Raw genomic sequence first — 19,043 nt, forward strand, 5'->3', positions numbered from 1 at the left:
CAGAAATTAATTTGTGTCCATAAAATACTGCAGCCTTTTTATTATCTGAGATATCAAGGACAAATCCCTGAACACTCAAGATTAACATTACTCCGTTATGCCCTTTCAGCTTCAGTGAAGGAGTTGCACTAAGAAGTGACGCTCACATACACCCGGGCCCCGTGGAATCACCAGGCAGCTGCCCGAGCCAGCAAGCGAGAGTCCGCAGGCCCAGGGCCAGGAGATGCACCCACCTGAGGTAGTTTTTCAGTCCGCTCGTTATTGTCTTATTATCCCACAGTTCTATATCAATGTCCATATCAGGAGGGGATTTCGGAGCTAAAAAGAATTAAAAACTGTGTAAATTGTTCAATTCAAAATATCACTAGCACCATGAAGAAAAAAGATACAAAAAATAAGTAAGTCAAAGAGAGAGGCACTAAACCTCAAGGATTTCTTATGGAGTAATAGTTTCCCAAATCAAATCATTGCTAATTGCTAACATCACAGAGCATGTACCATGTGCTGGGCACGCTTCTAAGTACTTTACATGGATTAAAATTTCTAGTCCTTACAATTCTTAATGAGGCAGGCACTATTACTATCCCCATTTTATAAATGAGAAGGTTGAGGCACAGGAAAGTTAAGCAAATTACCCAAGATCATCAAGTTTTTAAGTGGCTGATTTAGGATTCCAAGCCAGGCAATCTGAATCCAATACCCATAAATCTCATTGTGCCTCCAGCTAATCAAAGGACACTTGAGAAAAAGTCCAACATTATAAAAAGGCGCCCTCTCAAATTCTGATTGTTGTTCATTGATTATAACTGAACATTGAAAATTGAAGCCAAATATTAATTTAAAATATTACTTGAAAATACTCAAGGACAAACAATAGTCTGTATTTCAGGAAAACCTATAGCTTCAAATAAATGGTAATGGAAAAATGATACAATAAAAAATGAACTATTAAAAAATACAGAATTTAATTAAGTAACTGCTTTATCCCAAACTTACAAAATGTGGTGTTCATGAGTTTCTGAACTTTGGAGTTCACTCCTCCTATTCGGTAGAGGCCTAAAATCGTGATGCCTAATGGGAAGGAAAAATCACATGAAAATGCCTTGAGACAAACTTCCCAAGTACAGAATGTTAAAAACTCAGACATATGCCTATAAAGAATTTGAAAGGTACTTATCCAGTTTTGTAGTCTAACTTTAGCTAGCCTACACTGGAAACACCCACCAGACATATTCCTCAGAGCAGACACTGAACAGTGATTTGAAAGTCTTTGAAGATCTCATAAGGAACAAAGTACACTTGCCTATTCACCACTACTTGAATATAAAAAAGCATTAAAGATGGGAAGGGGGATAAGCATTGCTCATCTATTTCTTCAGTCATGGAGTTCTGCATGTTGAAAAGTTTTACGGTATTTATATCTTTACTTTAAAAGTGAGGAAAGATTCAAAGAATTTAAGAAACCTGCTTAACTTCTCTAAACTTCTAAGTGGCAGAGCCAAAATTTGAATCTAAGTTTAAAGAACTCGGAAGCCCAATATGAGTTTTGTTTTAGACACATTTTCCTGGAAGTGTGATTGTCTAAGCGACAATTGGAGTGGGTTTCCCAAGAGAGGTCATGACTAGAGTGAGGTGCTGAAATTGTGGCAGGGACTGAAATCACTGAAGGAAATCATGGAGGGCAGGAGGCACTGAAGATGAGCTACTAGGAATCTTACTGACACCCCTAAAGCTTGAAACAAAACTAAAGGGGCCCTTACAATAATAACTAATACAGAGTCCATCAACAAGATGTAAACCGAGGCCATTTTGGGAAACATCACTAAGAGAAGTATGTTTATAGGATAACTTATGGTAAACTGAAATTCAAAGTATAGCTATTTATGTATTTATATAATTTATATATTCATACGACTCTTAAAATTAATCTCATGTGAATGGCTAACTACATTTTCATTTTCTGAGCATTTCAATGTAAGAATGGACCCCACTACAGTAATGATACACCTGTCAGACTGTACAAACCTCTTGTTTCCACAGCTTGAATGCATTTTCTCACAAAGTTGAACCCTGCTTCATTTAAGTACACTGAAAATAAAAGAAAATCATATTAAGTGTTCATGCTGAATTTACATTCCGCCTTCACTTGGCTCTGCTGTTTTATGACTCACTGATAGGTTTGGGTGGAGTCTAAAGTGTTACATGTGGTAGAAGTGGAGGAGGGTGGTTCATATTCACCAATGTTGTTATGTAAACTTGCTTCACCAGTAACACAAATTCTTTCATAAAGTAAATATGTTACATTGATTTCATCGATTTTTCCAAAAATCGGCAGTACACTTTACGTTTTTAGAGATAATAAAAGCAAATGCAATAAGAATGAACTTTTATTGTGTGTTAATAACTATACTACAAAGCTATTCACATATACTTTCCCATGTCAGTCTCAAAACAGCAATATGAGAGAAAGCTTTACAATCTTAAGATGATACACTGGGATGCTACAAACTTCATTTTCATTGTTTTAAGCTCTAGAGACAGGATTCTAACTTAGATTTCTTGATTCCAAGTGCAATGTTCTTTCTATTGCATTTTGTATCATATTAAAAACAATTCAAAATAATCTTAGTCAATCCATTAAAAATCAACAAAGAGTATTATTACATTATGAAATAGCAATTTATTTTCATTGCTTTATGCCAGATTTTCTTTAAAATGGTTCTTACTTCATTTAAGTTTTGGGTACTGATCAAAGTAGATTATTTATTTTAAGAGAAAGAATTTAGAACAATAACACTCAGAAAAAAATTAAAAAATTTTTGTACTATAATGAAATTTTTCATCACGTGGTAGATACATGGTGTCTTAATATTCCCAAATAATAATATATTAAAACAATTCAAACTAATAAAAAATTAAAATTGGCTTCAATTTAAAGATGACAAACACATTTATGTAGCTCAACACAGACTCGAGACAAAAATATGTATCAAAAAGCTATGCTAAAAAAATCAAGAAGGGGTTCCAGCAACAGACAAAACACTTAAAGAAATCCTACACATATAAGACCACTGAAACTGAATTAAGGTTTGAGAAATCTGTAGCCCAAAAAACTAGAGGTACTAACATGAAAGGATGCTTATTATGTGCCATCAGGTGAAAAGAATAATTTACAACATGATATGACCCAATTTCTTAAAATGCAATAATTTGAGGATATTTTTTCCTATGGAAAAAACTAACTTTTTTAATATGCAAATTGCAAGTAAAAATGAAGAGGACAAAGATAGAAATGATCATTTTTACTCACTGGGCTTTGGAACAACTTAATACTTTTTAAAATCCTCACTTGAGGACTTTTTTTCATTGCTTTTAAAGACAGAGGGAGACAGGGAAATGTTGATGCAAGAGAGAAACATCGATTGGTTGTGAGAGAGAAGCATCCACCAGTTGCCTCCTGTACACGCTTGACTCAGGGATCGAACCAGCAATCTAAATACATGCCCTGACCGGGAACTGAACCTGCAACCTCTTGATTATGGAATAATCACTGGCCAGGGCTGAACTATCTAATACTTCAGAAAAAAATAAGGGTAGTTCTTTAGAAGTTAAAAAAAAAAAAATCAACATATTAAAAAAAATGTAACAATGCCAAAAATAAAATACATGTCATTGCGAATAGGAAGTGGCTCACTTACTTACCTGTCCCCAGGACCTAGGTCAAGTGATCAGAACTCAGTGAATGCTCTGCATGCACTCAACATATGAGAACAAGTGTCAATGAAGTAAGCATCTTGTTAGAACTGACCGCCTACATGAGAGCAGAGCTTCCTTTGGACTATAAGAAGTGATTACTTGTTTCCAATAACCCAAAATGCTAAGCATTTTATATACTGCACATTCAAAAATTTTAAAGTAGTTATTGGATGTAAAAAAAAAACAAAAAACAAGTGAGTGGAGAGGTATGGAACCAATACAAAATGAATAAAGAAGTGAGGAATCAATGAATAACCTTCATTTTTAACAGCAAAAATTGAGCCCCAAAATGTAACCCTAGGTAAAAACAATTCACTAGCATTTTTATATCAATTAAAAGTGCCATTTTCTGACATGTTTGGTTCTTCAGGTCACATTGTTCAACTTTTCAATAAAAAAGTTTAAGAGAGAGAATCATTTCTAAACAATTTCAATAAAACCTGTCCATGGCAAAATGAGTGAAGATTATTGTGATATACAAAAACAGAATTTAAGTATCTGCTTTGAGAAAAGTAAGTGATAGCAAGGATATTATCTTGAAGGTATACAGGACATTTGGCAGCAATACCCCAGTCTGTTCTAACACATCAGTACAACACCTTGTGAAGAATACAATGTTGCACACATTTAGTCTGACTGCCAGGCCATTCCACTGGTGCCCTGGTAGGTCCCACGGATCTTGTGCTTTAGCTCTATTCACTCGAGTAAACGAAATAATATCAATCAATTTAGAGATGTGGAAGAATATCATATGTTGGCAAAAATAACCATGTATTTTTTTGTTTTCTTTGAACAACCTTTGTTATTGCCTGAACATATAGGGAGGTTCCATGGTGCAGAGACAGCACCCAGCTTTGTCTGGAGCCAGACAAACTTGGGGTTGGATCTCAGATCTAGTTTACTGTATGAATGGGAGTGTGCCTACCAACTTCCATGAACTCTAGTTCTTTCATTTATAAAATGAGGAAAATAATAATGCATGTTAAATGTTTGTAGTAAAATAAAGATAAAACCACAGCAAGCACTAAAGAGCTCCTATCATAGGAACTAACCTAATTAAATGCTAGTTTCCTTCTCCGTGTGCACCTGTCCACACATCACTGCCATATGAAGGAAAACAGAAGAAACGATGAAAGATGTCTGTCATTAGTTCTAACCAGATGAAAGGGACAGGTAGTTATTCTCCCACTTATTAGTTGTGTTACTAGGCATAGTTTTAATCTCTGTGTCTGTTTCCTCTTCAATACAGTAAGAATAATAGCAGTATCTTTTTCAGAGGGCTATTTACAGATGAAATACATCAACACTGACATGTCTAGAACAGTGCTTGGATTACAGTAAGTGCTACAGAAGTACTGGCTTTCGTTATCACTATCATTATTGGCTATGGGAGAATACAAATACCTATTGTACATATGTAAATTACATGAACAAGGTATTTTCTGGACATGGCTGCAGTCACTGGGGCTTAAGGAATTCTCAGCGAGGAGTGTGATTTTTCAAAGAGTTATATATATTACTTATTTAAAAAATATTTGGGGCTAGAGTGATGATCTGTTTCTTTAAACAAACACAGATGAGACAATCCATTCTGGCCCTGTGAATCTAGTTGGCCACTGAAAAAATAAGTTGTATATTAATAACTGTTTCTATACCCTCAACAAATCATAATGAACAAACACATCCTCTCACTGGAACGGAACAGACTGAAGTAGTCTGGAATTACTTTCCACCCATATATATTGCTCCTTCCTACAGAAGATTATGATTTTTAGCTCCCTCAAAGACGGCGTGGTCATGTGCTATGCATTAGCCAATTAAAAATGAACGTTAGTGATGAACGTAGCTTGTCGGGTTATTTTCCCCTCTGGCACAAGATCGGCAATGATACAGAGAGAGAGGCTATGCCACAAGCCTGGGTTCCACAGTGAACGCTATGCCGAAGATCTTGAGCCACAGCTGACCTGAGTGGACAAGTGTCATGGTCAGGAGATGAACTTGACTGTGGGGAGCCTCTGAGGTCAGAGGATCATCTGTTACCACAGCATAACCTGGCCCATTCTGATTTAATGATGTGTAACTTAGACAGTTTGCTATGGCAGAAAGGCCTAAATTCAATAAAGGCCCTACCACACAATTAACTGTTCCTTGCCTAACTGTGATACATCCATTTTTTTTGGCTGCTTATTTATCAATTCATATAAAAAGGCAGCAATAGGCAGTGTCTCAGTACACATTTACGGCTGCCTTCACTCAAGCACTCAGAAGTTCCTGCCAAGGTCTGAGAAGAAGAGGGCAACGTGGCTTCAACAGGCTACAGCGCACTCCATCTCCTAGTGACTGACATGAAGGCAGCCACACTGAGCCACACTGAGTGGTGTTTCTGAGGGAAGTCAGGGGCAAACAGATTCTGTAAAGGAAAACAAGCAACCTTGCAAAGCTGAGAGACTTAATGTCAGTGCTAATGAGAAATCAACAAAAAATTCTCTAGAGCTGAAAAAAGAAAAACAAGGAACTCCTTAGTGTTTGAATGAGATGTCAATGGAAAGTGTTCTTAATAAATCAAACCATACCTCACATCACTGAAGGCTTATAATTTAGCATGATTCTCCTTTAGTGGAGGACGGGGTACTCCTGCTACAACAGCAGAGGACAGAGAAGGACAGATTGCTGAATCAGGGCTCAATGCCTGCCCGGGGAACAGGCAACCAATAAATGCTTAGGCAGTTTGGTGGCCACTGGTTTGTACCTGGCTTGCTCAAGTACCCACTCTGATGGCTTCCACAAGGGCTAGAGCTTAGCAACTCCTCTCCAGGGCCCCTGCCCCAGCCCTGGGTCTCTCTGTTACACAGAGGACCAGAAACAAACAACACAGAATACCACTACCCCCAAATTCCTACTATATTAATGATACTGGGCCTTCAGGGGTAAATGCAGAAGGCAAGCCAACTTAAAAAACTATTTAGTCAATCAAAAGTTAAGTGTAAACACTGGGTTTTTTTTCTCCTCCTCTGAAAACTATTCAGGGCTAAAGCTTTTATTGAAATCAAATAAAGTTTCCATAGGCAGCTTGGCAGCACAAAAGCTATTAATCTCAACAGAATTCAAACAGCCATGAGGAAAGAAAAAGAATAGTCTTCCATACAACTAACAAAGCAAAAGTCCTTGTACCTTCCATTTCCCAGTAATTAAAAACCCAGAATGTCCTTACAGATGTAATCTATTTGGGTCTTACAGTACATTCTCATGGTTGACAAAACAAAGCAACATTTGTCTTTAATTTCTAATTCAATTTTCTATCTGCTATTTTAGATTAAAAGACCCCTTTTCACAGATAACCACACTATATTTGGCTTGAAAGAAACAGAGGAGCGAAATGAGTGCATTTACTGATGTTCGTGATAACCATAGGACCCTTTCTCTTCTCCTCTAAGGATGAGCAGGTGACTCTCCATGGCCCTGGCCCAGACTGTTCTGTCTTCCTGCTCTGCTCACGAAGGGCACTTGCGATCTGACCCTCATTCTGGGTCTCAGTGATGGAAATAAAACTGTATTTGATCAGGGGCCTGGGGGAGGATGTGATGGAGGAGGAGGCTATAACCAAAGGATATATCAGAGCTTTTAACTGAACTATCTGAAGAGTACTATGAAACTCAAAAACACTTGTGATAGATGTCAATTGCCTAAGATATGAAGAATGAGCTTAATCTTTCTGTTTATTGTTGGGAGAACACACTCCCCAGGCATACAGGGGGAAAGTCACTGAAACACAGTGGCAGCAAACATTTAGAGCTGCTGAGAAATTTTCCAAGTGTCTTCTGGTCCAAGCCCCTCGATTTTGTACATGAGGACTGAGTGCTAGGCGACTGTCATGACACTTTTATTATGACTTTTATTAACAGAAACCTCATTTGAAAGGAATTCCTTTTTCCTACTTACAACACCTGGACTAAAGTAGTACACAATGCAACATTGTTGAACTGAGTTGTATGGGAGAATAAGAATCTTTTCTTTCACAATTTTCACTTTCTTCAGACATGGGGTGGGTGGACTGGCTAAAAAGCTTTCACATAAAACTTACATCTGAGTGAGGACAAGGCTCAGGGCACCAACAGAGAATGTCAGAGAGAGAAAACCTACAAAGAAGAAATGGCAACTGCCTCTGCCCCTGTTAACAATTAGTCCCAAGATGGAAGTCGTGGGACAGAAAGGTGTATCAACAATGATTATTTGCTTCTTTGAAAGATGGGCTCAAATACAGAATAATGAACAACTGTCGGTAAGCTATCCTTTAACAAAATATCCCCAATTGCATGGCTTCAAGAACAGTTTAGTTCTAATCTTAACTGAATATCATCTGTTTAATATTGATGATAGGCATTACTATTCTTAAAATGAATTAATTCTCAAAGGCTTATAATTCCAAGAAAAAAAATATGATGACATATCTTACAACTTGAAAAGTGTTTGTGGATTCCATATCCTGTAAATGACCAATACTTTTATTTTTCTTTAAATTTTTACTTCATGAACTTTTTTCATTAAGATGAGACCAACTTTCTTTCTCTATTAAATTATACAAGTTTTATTTCTTGCACCTTTACTCTGAAAACAGTAAACTAAGAGTAACCACAAAGTAGAGAGACTTTTTCATGTTAGGTTTGTAAAGAGAGTCTCATTACTCTAGAATCACAGCATAGTTTTATTCTTCATTTAGTGGTATATGTTCTCTGTGTATTCACAGAATGGCCCAATTTTAGGACACTAGATAGTTCTTTACTGTTTTGCTTTTAAGGTTTCAGCACAGACATTATGACAACTTTTAATGGTTAATATTCAAAACAAACTTTTATGTAAGTTTTATATTTTACCATTCTAAGTTTCATACCTCAGCAGTTCAAAACACACTCCATGCAAAACCGAGTTTCCAAGTGAAAGATAAGATTACTTTACGATAAACAGATTCCAACTGAAAGACCAATGCTATATAAATGCACTTCTCAAGGTGGCAAATGAATCAAGATCAGTACTGGTTTTAAATACCAATTGCGAGAGAAGTTATGTGCTGAAAATTGACATAATGCCACTTTAAAAAAATTTTTTTATTTGTTTATTTATTTTTAGAGAGAGGGGAAAGGAGAAAGAGAGGGAGAGAAACATCAATGTGCAGTTGCCTCTCACGCACCCCCAATTGGGGACCTGGCATGCAACCTAGTCATGTGCCTGGACTGGGAATCGAACCAGTGACACTTGGCTCGCAGGCTGACGCTCAATCCACTGAGCCATAGCAGCCAGGGCTGACATAATGCCACTTTTGAGGGGAGTCAAATGTGAAAAAGGGAAATGGAGATCGCAGTACACAGGGTAAGTATGTGTGAAATGATGTGTGGAAGGGGCACACATAAAGATAAAAGCTGCTCTGAACTAACATGATGAACTCATACCATGATTTATTCAAGACTCAGAAAGAGGTCTGAGAACCTCACCATCACTGGAATATAATTTTGAACTGAAACAAACAATATTCTGGACACGTGGCTAGGAAGAAAACATGATCCTGCTCTTAATTTAGCATGATGTTCTTGAAAAGGAATACTGTCTGCTGTGTGTTCAGAAAATCTTGAGTCATTAAATCACTAGAAAAATAGTAACCCCTATAAGACATATGATAAAAGAGAAAAGGGATAAAATTAAACTCTGAGAAAGACATTTACAGTGTCATTAATAAATTTTAGGCCTTGATGTAGCAGACTATTCACAATTACAGGCAAAAAGAAATGAAGTTCTGAGAACCTGGCAAGTCCCTTGACCAGTCTGAGAGTCAGGCCACTTTCGGAGTAGGTTCTTCATTGCATGCTGGATGGAGAGACGCTCAGGAAGTCTTGCCCGTGCAAGCTGGCAACACCAAAAAGTCCATCCCAGCTACAGGAAACCTGGTTCTAAAGGTGCATTCAATCCTGTCCCTCCATTAGTCAGTGTGTCTTTAACTTGTAGCACATGCCACAGTCCTGACTTTTCAACCGAGTGGCGATGATTCTGTTTGGGTGAGGAAATTTGAATCTCCAAGAATGTGTCAAAGAGCTAAAACAAGTGCAATTTTGAATAAGCTGGTTTTATGTCATGTAGTAAAACATTTTGAAATCACTACATAACGTGTGTAATTTATTTAGAATATTTAGAATGCTTAAAAGAAATGTTAATCTCTGTATTTATCAGCCAATTTACTAGGTCACAGAAGTTGCCAGGTGTTTAGGAAGATTGTATTAGTGAGAACCACAAATTTGTCTTACTAGGGGCTTGCATTTAGAGAATGAAATTTACTACTTTTGTAGTTATGGTTTGGTCTAAAGAAGCTTGATTGATTAAATTTGAATTCTATTAAATTTATGAAAAATAAACTAAATACAACTTATTTTTCAAAGTTAGTGAATTTATACAAAATGAGATCTGCATGGTGATTAAAAACAGGCTTGAAGAAATAATATAGCTTAAGATAAAATAAATAAACATAACTAAAGTTAAGATTTATAAGTTCAAGCCCCACATATTAATAAAACAAAGGGAACTATAATATTCCTTTCTATGATCAAAATCTTCCTTTGGCAATAAAAGTCTACTGGCACCAAGAGTAAGAACAAGGGCAGTTATGTGCTGAGCACACACCCCACTGACGGCCTGTGCTGCATACACCGAGGAGAAAGAGAGGTGGCTTCTGTTACAATAAGCTCAGAGAACTGGGTAGGAGACTAATACAGCATACAAAATGCCAGAAATGACCCAAACACATGGACTCCAGGACAGCGGTTTTTCTGAAAAACACACCGTTTTATAATTATACATTGTGGCATAGTGCTATTTCAGGTGATGGAGGCTACAGAAAAGTTGATTTTCAGAAGATACAGTTTTTATGGCATAAAGAAGTAACTCTGCCTCCCTCGCAAAATTTGATAACTTTCAAATTTCCTAGTTATAATAGAAACACTACTTCCAGAGGTGCATTAAATATCAAATATATTCTGACTGACTTGACCATGTCCCCATTCAAAAGCCTTATTCAATACCAGAAGGATCCATTCTTGAACAGGTCATATGAATTTGAAAGGACTGCCTTTGTAATGGATATGTAATAAAAACAATGTTAGAAAACACATTTCAAACTCTACTCAAATGACAATTATTCAACAGATTACTTTTTAGGTGACTGTTTAAAATAAATAGTACTTGCAAAACTCTTAATCCATTCATTAATGTTTCTGTGATTAGATACAAGTGGGTAATGAAAAATTCTACACTAATCACTTCCCTTGCTTAGCAATAAAGAAAGAAATGCAAAAATAAACACTGGAAGTATTTTTTAAGCCTTAACATTAAAGGTATTTTAAATTATGCATTTTCTTCTGATAATTTTTGAAATTAATCACTAGGAAGAATTTCATCCAGTTAAAACGATGGGCTTTTACATACACTCAATATTTATGACTTTCAAATGAGTGCTTTCCCAGTTTTTATCTTTACTCCACTCTAACTTGTATTTTAACAGCAATTTAAAAGTCAAGGTTATTAAGTCTTTTAAAAATAAATTTAGATATCATGAGAGAAAGTCAACTGAACTAAATAAAACTTAAAATTGCTTTAAAAGATATACTCATAACCTTGGAACAAAATACACAAAATAACTTTAAACGTCAAATAATCTAACAATATAAAGTACATATAAAAAATACATATTCTAAAATAACCGAGAGTAAAAGGTGGCAAGAGGTGGAAGACAACAAAAGAGGATTTAGAATGTAACAGAAATCACATAAAATGTTTTTATTAAGAAAGGTTTGATGTTAAGGATTCAGTAAAAATCAGTGACATGTGTTCCTACATATCCCATGTGTTATGACAATGTCCTTGTATTTCACATTCTTGGGCATAATCTTCTAAAATCAGCACAAAGTATTCAATTCTTGAGTCTTGTAAACTGGAGCAGGGAAACAAAGGTAAAGAACCCTTCTACTGCCATTAAAAAACAAACTAAACATCAACTTGGTCAAATCTCTTTCTGGGATAAAGCAAGGGTATGTACCTATAAGTAAATACTAAAAAATGAAAACTTAATTTTGGTTACTATTGCATCAGTAGTTAGTGGTTTCAACATGAGAAACGTCTTTGAATGATAACTTCAAATTTTACATACCATCCAATCGATGGAGTGTTCATACCAATTTTCTCTTAAATAATAAATATAATTAATATTTCTCTTAATATTAACTTTTAATATCACATAATAACTTTGTGATAAAAATAACCGTGTGGTAAAATTTTAAATAATTATTAAAACAACTTACTTTCTTCTTTCTTGCTCATAATGGCAGGCAGGGTATAAATCTACAAAACAAGAGAAATCAATCAGTGACTTGCAGTTAATGACCTGGTGCAGGTTACCAGGCAATACCAGTACAATGATACATGGAGGGAGTGCTTTGATTTCAAGGTCCCACAACTGCTGCATCTGTAGTGCCCTCTCCTTACTTACTGTGTAACCAGCCTTGCATCCCATTCTCCTCTATCTTGGCTGTCCTGCCCTGGGTAGAGTTCTACCCCTTTCCTTCTGATTTGCAAGTCTCATTCTATTCCCAGCATACTGTAATGCAAAATAGCCCTTCTTGAGGAAGCATCTCATGATGGATTTTACCTGATTGCTCTTTACTCAAATTATCTACTTAGTGTTTTCTTCTCAGTGTGTACTATCCTAACTTGTACTTGCTGAACTATCATGCTCTCTTCCAAACTGGCTCTAGGTCAGGTCTTGTCTCTTAATTAGTGGTGAAAAGTCAAGCTGTTTTGATTAATTTTCAATCTGCCACTGACTGCTAATTTTTATATAATAAAATTAAAATATCATAAAAAAGAATAAATGCAGAGTCCAATTTTTTTATTAAGTTCAACAAAAGGAAATGACTTATTTAAGTTGCTACAAAGTTTTCCAGATGTTTAATCATAATTTCTTCATGGGTCTCATTGTGAACCAGTAACCGTGCGAGGGATGGTCTCAAAGGGTGGAGACCACATTTTGTGCAGCTGTCATTACATCACTACTTTGCATAAGGTTGTTCACAGGTTCTTTGCTATCTAAGGGTCAGTTCTCAAGGGACAGAATGTGGCCTCCTATTTGCTCCATGTGCTCATTGCCCTAACCATCAAAGGCCATGTTCTCCATAAAGAAAACAGTGATTAATAATTTATTCCTTTTTACATAAGCCTCCCTAATAATTGTAATTTAAGTTAACATGCCAACATCAAAATAACCATTAGAAAAATAAGAATATGCATGAGGACAAACTGATGACCCACAGGCAGTTTTATCAAATAAGACTACAGGATTAGTGCTTACCCTGAAACTCGTTTATCACACTGATCACAAAGCCTAGCACAGGCCTTGCAAAGAGTGGACATTCAATAATTATTAATAATCTAATCAAAGCAGACAAATTAATGATCATAATTAAAAAAAATTTTTAGAGTTTTCAATTAGTCCCGAAAGTCCTCCTGAGAAACAAACTACAAAGTTGGTGTTATGTGTCAGTGAGTGAGACACCACTAGAAAAACAGTAAGTTTCTACTCTCTGATTCATTATTTTAATTTTTCAAAAATGCTACAGACATATAAAAAATTCAGATGTACTTTGTTTTTTTCAGATGTATTTTGTAATTATTGGACCAACAAAACCTAAATGAAATGTGTTATATTCTTACTGGTTCTTTCCCATCCATGGCTTCAAGCCAGAGTTTCCGGTTAGCTTCTGAGAAGGCCTGCAGTGTGATGATCCCATGCCTAATAAAAACAAATATTTTATGTATTCAATTTATTCCTGTTATGTTTTTACACACTGATCATTTTAAAAAATTTTATTTACCTATAAAAGTAAAATATGAAAAAAAATCAGGAAAGAGAAAAAAGAAATAGAAAACAGAGGGAAAAAAAGAGAAAAGACGAGAAAAAAAATTGACCTACAGGTATCTTTCAGAAAAATCTCTGTAGACATAAACACAAAGAAATGTTCACAGGTAGTGGAATCATTTAATGTTCTAGGTATAGGACTGTCTGAAGGAGGTAGCTTCAAATTATTTCCTCTGAAAAGACCAAAAAGGATGATTGCTACATTCACCCAAGTTCAAAACCACCTACACATTCTACAATATGAGAATAATTAAGATTATGACCCAAATGTGGTACAGTCTACTCACTAAAAATTATAGTTAGTTTTTAGCAATTTGGAAAGCCTCATACCATAGCTAATTATTAAGATATTAAAACCAAAGTGTTTACCTATACCATGATCTTGACAATATTAAAATTATTTCATTTAAAAACAATGACCTCCCATTCACCCATTCTGAAATATTATTCGAGGATGTATTTCAAGAGAGAAGGAGAGAGCAAAGGGAAGAAGAAAACTAATATGAAGAAAACTGATATGAGAGAAGATATGAAATCCAAAAATAGTGGAATTAACAATGCACTTGTTCAGAAAAGAAATTTAAACAGGAAATCAGAGGGTTTTGTGAAGAGAAACCTCAGGAAGGAAATTTCATTTAAATATTGTATGTTTAAAAACCCGAAAAAACTTAAACCTGTGATATATCTTTCTGTAAACAGGGAACTAGATTAGGCAGAAAAAGTAAAACTATATTCAATATATAAAAATTAAGATAACTTTGTCTTTGAGTCAATGTAACAACACCAATAATAAAATAACAACAATCAATACTTGCTGGCTATTTATTATGTGCCAGGCCCTGTGTTGTTTCCTTATTATCCTTATTTTACATATGGGATCACTAAAGCAGAGTTTAACAATGCCAAAAGGTTATATAATTAGAAAAAGCTGAAATGAATAAAAGAGAAATCCCTAACATGTTGGTGTTTGCCTACATAGAAAAGCAAGAAGTTCCTACCACAAAACTGTTAAAACCAATAAGAAGTTCAACACCTATGCTGGATATAGATTTACATATAAAAAGAAATAATAGTGTTTCTATATAGTAATCTCAACCATTTAGAAAAAAGAAGTTTCTACTAGTGAAAAGAATTTTATTCAAAATTGTAATAAGAAGAAAATACTCAAGAACAAATCTAAAAAAAAAAATGTAAATCTTCAAGGAGAGTTCAATTCTTCATCAATTATTTAATAACTCTAATGTAACTCCAGTCAAAAACCCCAAAGGATTTTTTTGGAGAAGAAGAAAAATGTAATAGGCAGATCCATAACACGTAAGAACACAGGGCCAAATAGGTAACATAATTGTAAAGAAGCATAAGAATGGGGGCCTCGCCCTACTAGATAGTACAAGCTATAGTACACATAAACTATAGTATATTTCATGTGTAAGAGTATATATAATATGTTTTAATATATACAGAGCTCACACACAAAGCTAGAGTATTGAAAAATATGATAGTAATGCAGAGAGAGAAAAACAGACCACGGAACAGAATAAAAATCAAGAGGCACATCCCTTCTTATTTTGTTTCTATTCTGCTTGTAATGATATAAAAAGTAGTAGAGCTAATTATGGCCACTAGGTTATAAACTTGGGTGCACAACATTCATGTCTCTCCCACTATCCTGTGGCTAAGAATGTCCAGGGCAGTGCTTTGCACAAGGTACACACTGAATTTTACTGGCTGAAGGAGCTTAGCACATTCTCAGATGTGTCTTTTTAGTCCTTGGAGGCAGGCCCCTCAGGCTTCGCAAAAGTCTACAAACAGACTAACCCATGAGTTATGCTGTCAGGTTTCCTTCATTGTGTGGGGAACCCAAGTCCACAATATGCACTTCCCCCTAATGCAGTAATTTCTACTGATTTTCCAGACTCTTCTTTAAGTGATATTTACTTTTTGCTAGCATTCTGAGTCTGATTTATTTTTCTGAAAGCATCATGCAATATTTAATCTGTTGAATGAATAAATAAAAGAATGAAAAAAGCATGCATACTGTTTTTTAAAAAAGATGGGAAAACAAGCACTTGTATGCTGTTTCATATTTATATTTAAACATAGAAACAACTAAATATAAAATAAATAAGAAAACTCAAACCTTTCCACTACTTCTATGTCAAAGCAGAATCGTTTGTCAATTGAATCTGTCTTTCGTCGGATACAAGATTTTAATTTAAACATTTCTGGAGAGTTGGTAACAAGGCCATTCTGAAACAAGAAGGGAAACATGTTGACACAATGACAAGGTGAATTGAAACATATTAAATCTTCCACCTGAAAGTACTGCACTGAAGTGTAAACTTAGAGTACAGGTTTTGCATTAAGGTCATATAAACAAGACTTTTTGCCTGGTGTTAACTGCCCACTTATAGTATACCAAACTGTTCATTAATAAATTGGTAGTATTTACATGTTTTATTCAAAAGCTTCTGTGACATGCATGTCCAGTACACTGTGACATACTTATTTAAAATGTTACCTTACATTCTAATATACATGCCATGCCTTAGGTCTTCAGATTTTGGAAAGGTATGAAATTAGAGTTACAGTAATGTCACAATTAGATATCCAGAAGATTTGTCAGGATACAACACTGTTGTTCAGAGTCAAAATTTCCTAGATTGCTAAGAGATAAGTGGTGTTTGTGTGTGTCTCTTGGTATTAAAGCTTCACAGTATTCAATGATAGATGCCTGAGAACCTCAAGAGAGTTAGCAAAATTAGTCAAGTTCTAGTATACAGCTGCTATCATGCCACTGCTCTCATACATACCATGTGTTTGCTTTGTTGGCACCAACTGCTACTCTGCTGACACTGACACTCTTTGGACAGGATCCAACATAGGCTCAATAAATAAGAATTTTCTTCTATGCCTGAGATGCCAGTCAATTTTAAGGGGAAAGTTTGCCTAATGTCTGATTAATTGTATTGTCTATGGTTTCAACTATCATAGATTTGTAAGTGGAACTTTGGCTAGAACTATTTGATATTGCTCATTGTCATATAAGTTAACTTTCTGGCAATATCTTTTTCTATGAAACCTTTAGAGTAGAAACTAGGTGTGAGCTCAGCATTTAATCACTTCTCATGATGGTGGCAAGCTAAGGTTTCTTTTTCTCTGGTATGTTGTTCTTTGTTTTATGTCTGCATTTGAATTATTAGACTAATGAATGCCCAAGCACAATACGTTTCAATTCATGTATATGAGCATGTGTCTAAGTATCAACATTTACCTGCCATGACTTATACCACAAGTTAGCTGGGCGTGTCACTGACTCTTACCACCTTGACTTCCTAATCTGTTAAAATAAGGCCAGACTAATTCATCTTTCAAGTACACTGTGTTTCATATTGTTCACCAGTCATGCAAGACATTCAGTAACCAATTTGGTTTGGGCAAAATGAGCACTGACCGATTTCTTCTGAGGAATTTCGTTGGTCAGCATTTCTGTAAACAGTGCACAATAGAGAAGATGCAGAAGTTTGAGGGGCAAAGGCAGCCTCCCACAGAGGCCACGTGGGGGAAAGACAGAGTCCTTGGACCTGGTCTAGCCACTGACCATCCCTCCTGGGCTACTGGCCAAGCAACAACAGAGTAAAAAATCTGCTACCAGGGTTATGAGATGACACCTCAGTTGACCACTGAGGGACCCCCAGCATGAATTCAACTATTTATAAACCTTCCATAGCCATGGGAAGAGAAAATCCTGGCCACTTTTAAGTCATCAAGGTCACTGAACTGAGAGAAACTCTTTTGACTTTTTTGGTTTTAAAAATTGCATATATGTTTATTAGAAAAGCAAGCACATGTGATTTTTTGTTTTACTTCCATTTCTTAAATAACAACCAGGATTAAAAAGAAAAACCAAAGACAAAAACTCACCATTTTCCCACTGGATTTCATTTCTGAAACACTCATTGTGAATGTTTTACTTCCTTTATCGTATGTGCAGTAATGTTTAGTCCATGTAAAACCAAGTGGTCCTGATGTAATGAACAAACATTATAGACTGTTAAGAAATGATTGGTGTCCATGTTTGTACAGTTTTGATGCTGATACACACTGAGTATTCCCATAGGCCATGTAAGTTTGGAACTTGTACTAACGAGAGTGAAAAAGGCAAGAATGCAGGGACAGTGGTACAGGATAGTGTCTCAGAATCAAACAACTGGGTTTTACTTGCCACCCTGACACTGTAAACTCAAGAAATACCTTAGATCTGAACTTCAGTTATCTCATCTGTAAAAAGTGGTGTGCTTATATCTCATAGAAGTAAAAAGAATGAGAAATAACAGCCTGAGTTATTATCACTGCTCTCCTTCTTACCCTCTATTCTTGAAACTGTCAGAAAGACCCTGCTCAACATTCATCAGGGTTGCTTCACCCCTTGGGGCAAAACCCACCAGCGGCTGCCTACGCTACTCCAGGTAAATACCAAAGAGCTAGGACTACCCACAGGGCCCCTCATTGTGCACCTCACCTCACTTACATGCTGCTCCAGCTCCGCTGCCCCCTTGCTGATCCCTGAATAAAGTGAAAGCTCTTCTACCCCAGAGCACTTCAGCTCGCTGACCCCAGGCTGCACTGCCCTTCCTTCGGGCATCTGCACTGTCACTTCTGTCCGGCCTTTTCCTATCTGTCACCTTCCTGATACTGCTTGCCTCTCCTGCTGAGACATCTAACATAGCAACACCCTCACCTTGGTGTTTCTTGCTTTACTTTCTTCTTAGCAGTTATCACCGTCAAAAACATAATTAGTTTTCTGAATTTAACCTATTTATTGTTCGTCTCTGCCACTAGACTCTAAGGCTCTAAGAGCAGGAACGTGTGCTGTTCTGATGACTGGTATATTCTTGCTCCTTAGAACAGGGCCAGACAGGCAGCTGTCACTCAACAAATATTGGACAAATAAATAAAGGGACAAATCATTTATCTTCCTCTAAGACTTTTTTGACCTCGGAGTTATTTCCTCTTACCATTAATCTGAAAAAAAGTGAATTCAAATAACTTCTTAAAATGAAGACGTTTCACCATTTATAGTACAAGAAAGTTTTATTTGTATAATGCTCACTTTTTCTCCCCATAAATACTGTGCAACCCTTTCCCGCAGCACACCATGGCCCTGTCGGATATTCTCCTTAGGAACGGGATGCTGCTGCTTCACCACCCAGGGTCTAGGGATGCATCAGGAGTTCAATTTTTCCATGACCAAGGGGGTGGGGAGACCTTCAGTTTTCACACAGGGAAGTCATTTATCCTGTATCCAAATGTCACAGTGGCAGTGGCTGAGAGGGTT

The 19,043-nt window shown here is 36.1% G+C and overlaps 1 protein-coding gene across 1 annotated transcript in view; it reads right to left on the bottom strand.

Annotated features, from left to right (window-relative positions):
* The window catches only part of ARHGAP42 (Rho GTPase activating protein 42), a 256,525-nt gene that overhangs the window by 20,403 nt on the left and 217,079 nt on the right, over positions 1-19,043 (bottom strand). Inside the window, exons 9-15 of the mRNA XM_090265826.1 lie at positions 17,630-17,730; positions 15,846-15,955; positions 13,501-13,579; positions 12,093-12,132; positions 2,026-2,088; positions 997-1,071; positions 234-318 (exon numbers count right to left, since the gene is read on the bottom strand). Of these exons, the coding sequence (XP_090121952.1) occupies positions 234-318; positions 997-1,071; positions 2,026-2,088; positions 12,093-12,132; positions 13,501-13,579; positions 15,846-15,955; positions 17,630-17,730 (553 nt within the window). The remainder of the gene's footprint in view (positions 1-233; positions 319-996; positions 1,072-2,025; positions 2,089-12,092; positions 12,133-13,500; positions 13,580-15,845; positions 15,956-17,629; positions 17,731-19,043) is intronic.

This window comes from Furipterus horrens, unplaced genomic scaffold (genome assembly GCF_987537825.1).
Source record: "Furipterus horrens unplaced genomic scaffold, mFurHor1.1.pri manual_scaffold_2, whole genome shotgun sequence".
Classification (NCBI taxonomy): domain Eukaryota; kingdom Metazoa; phylum Chordata; class Mammalia; order Chiroptera; family Furipteridae; genus Furipterus; species Furipterus horrens.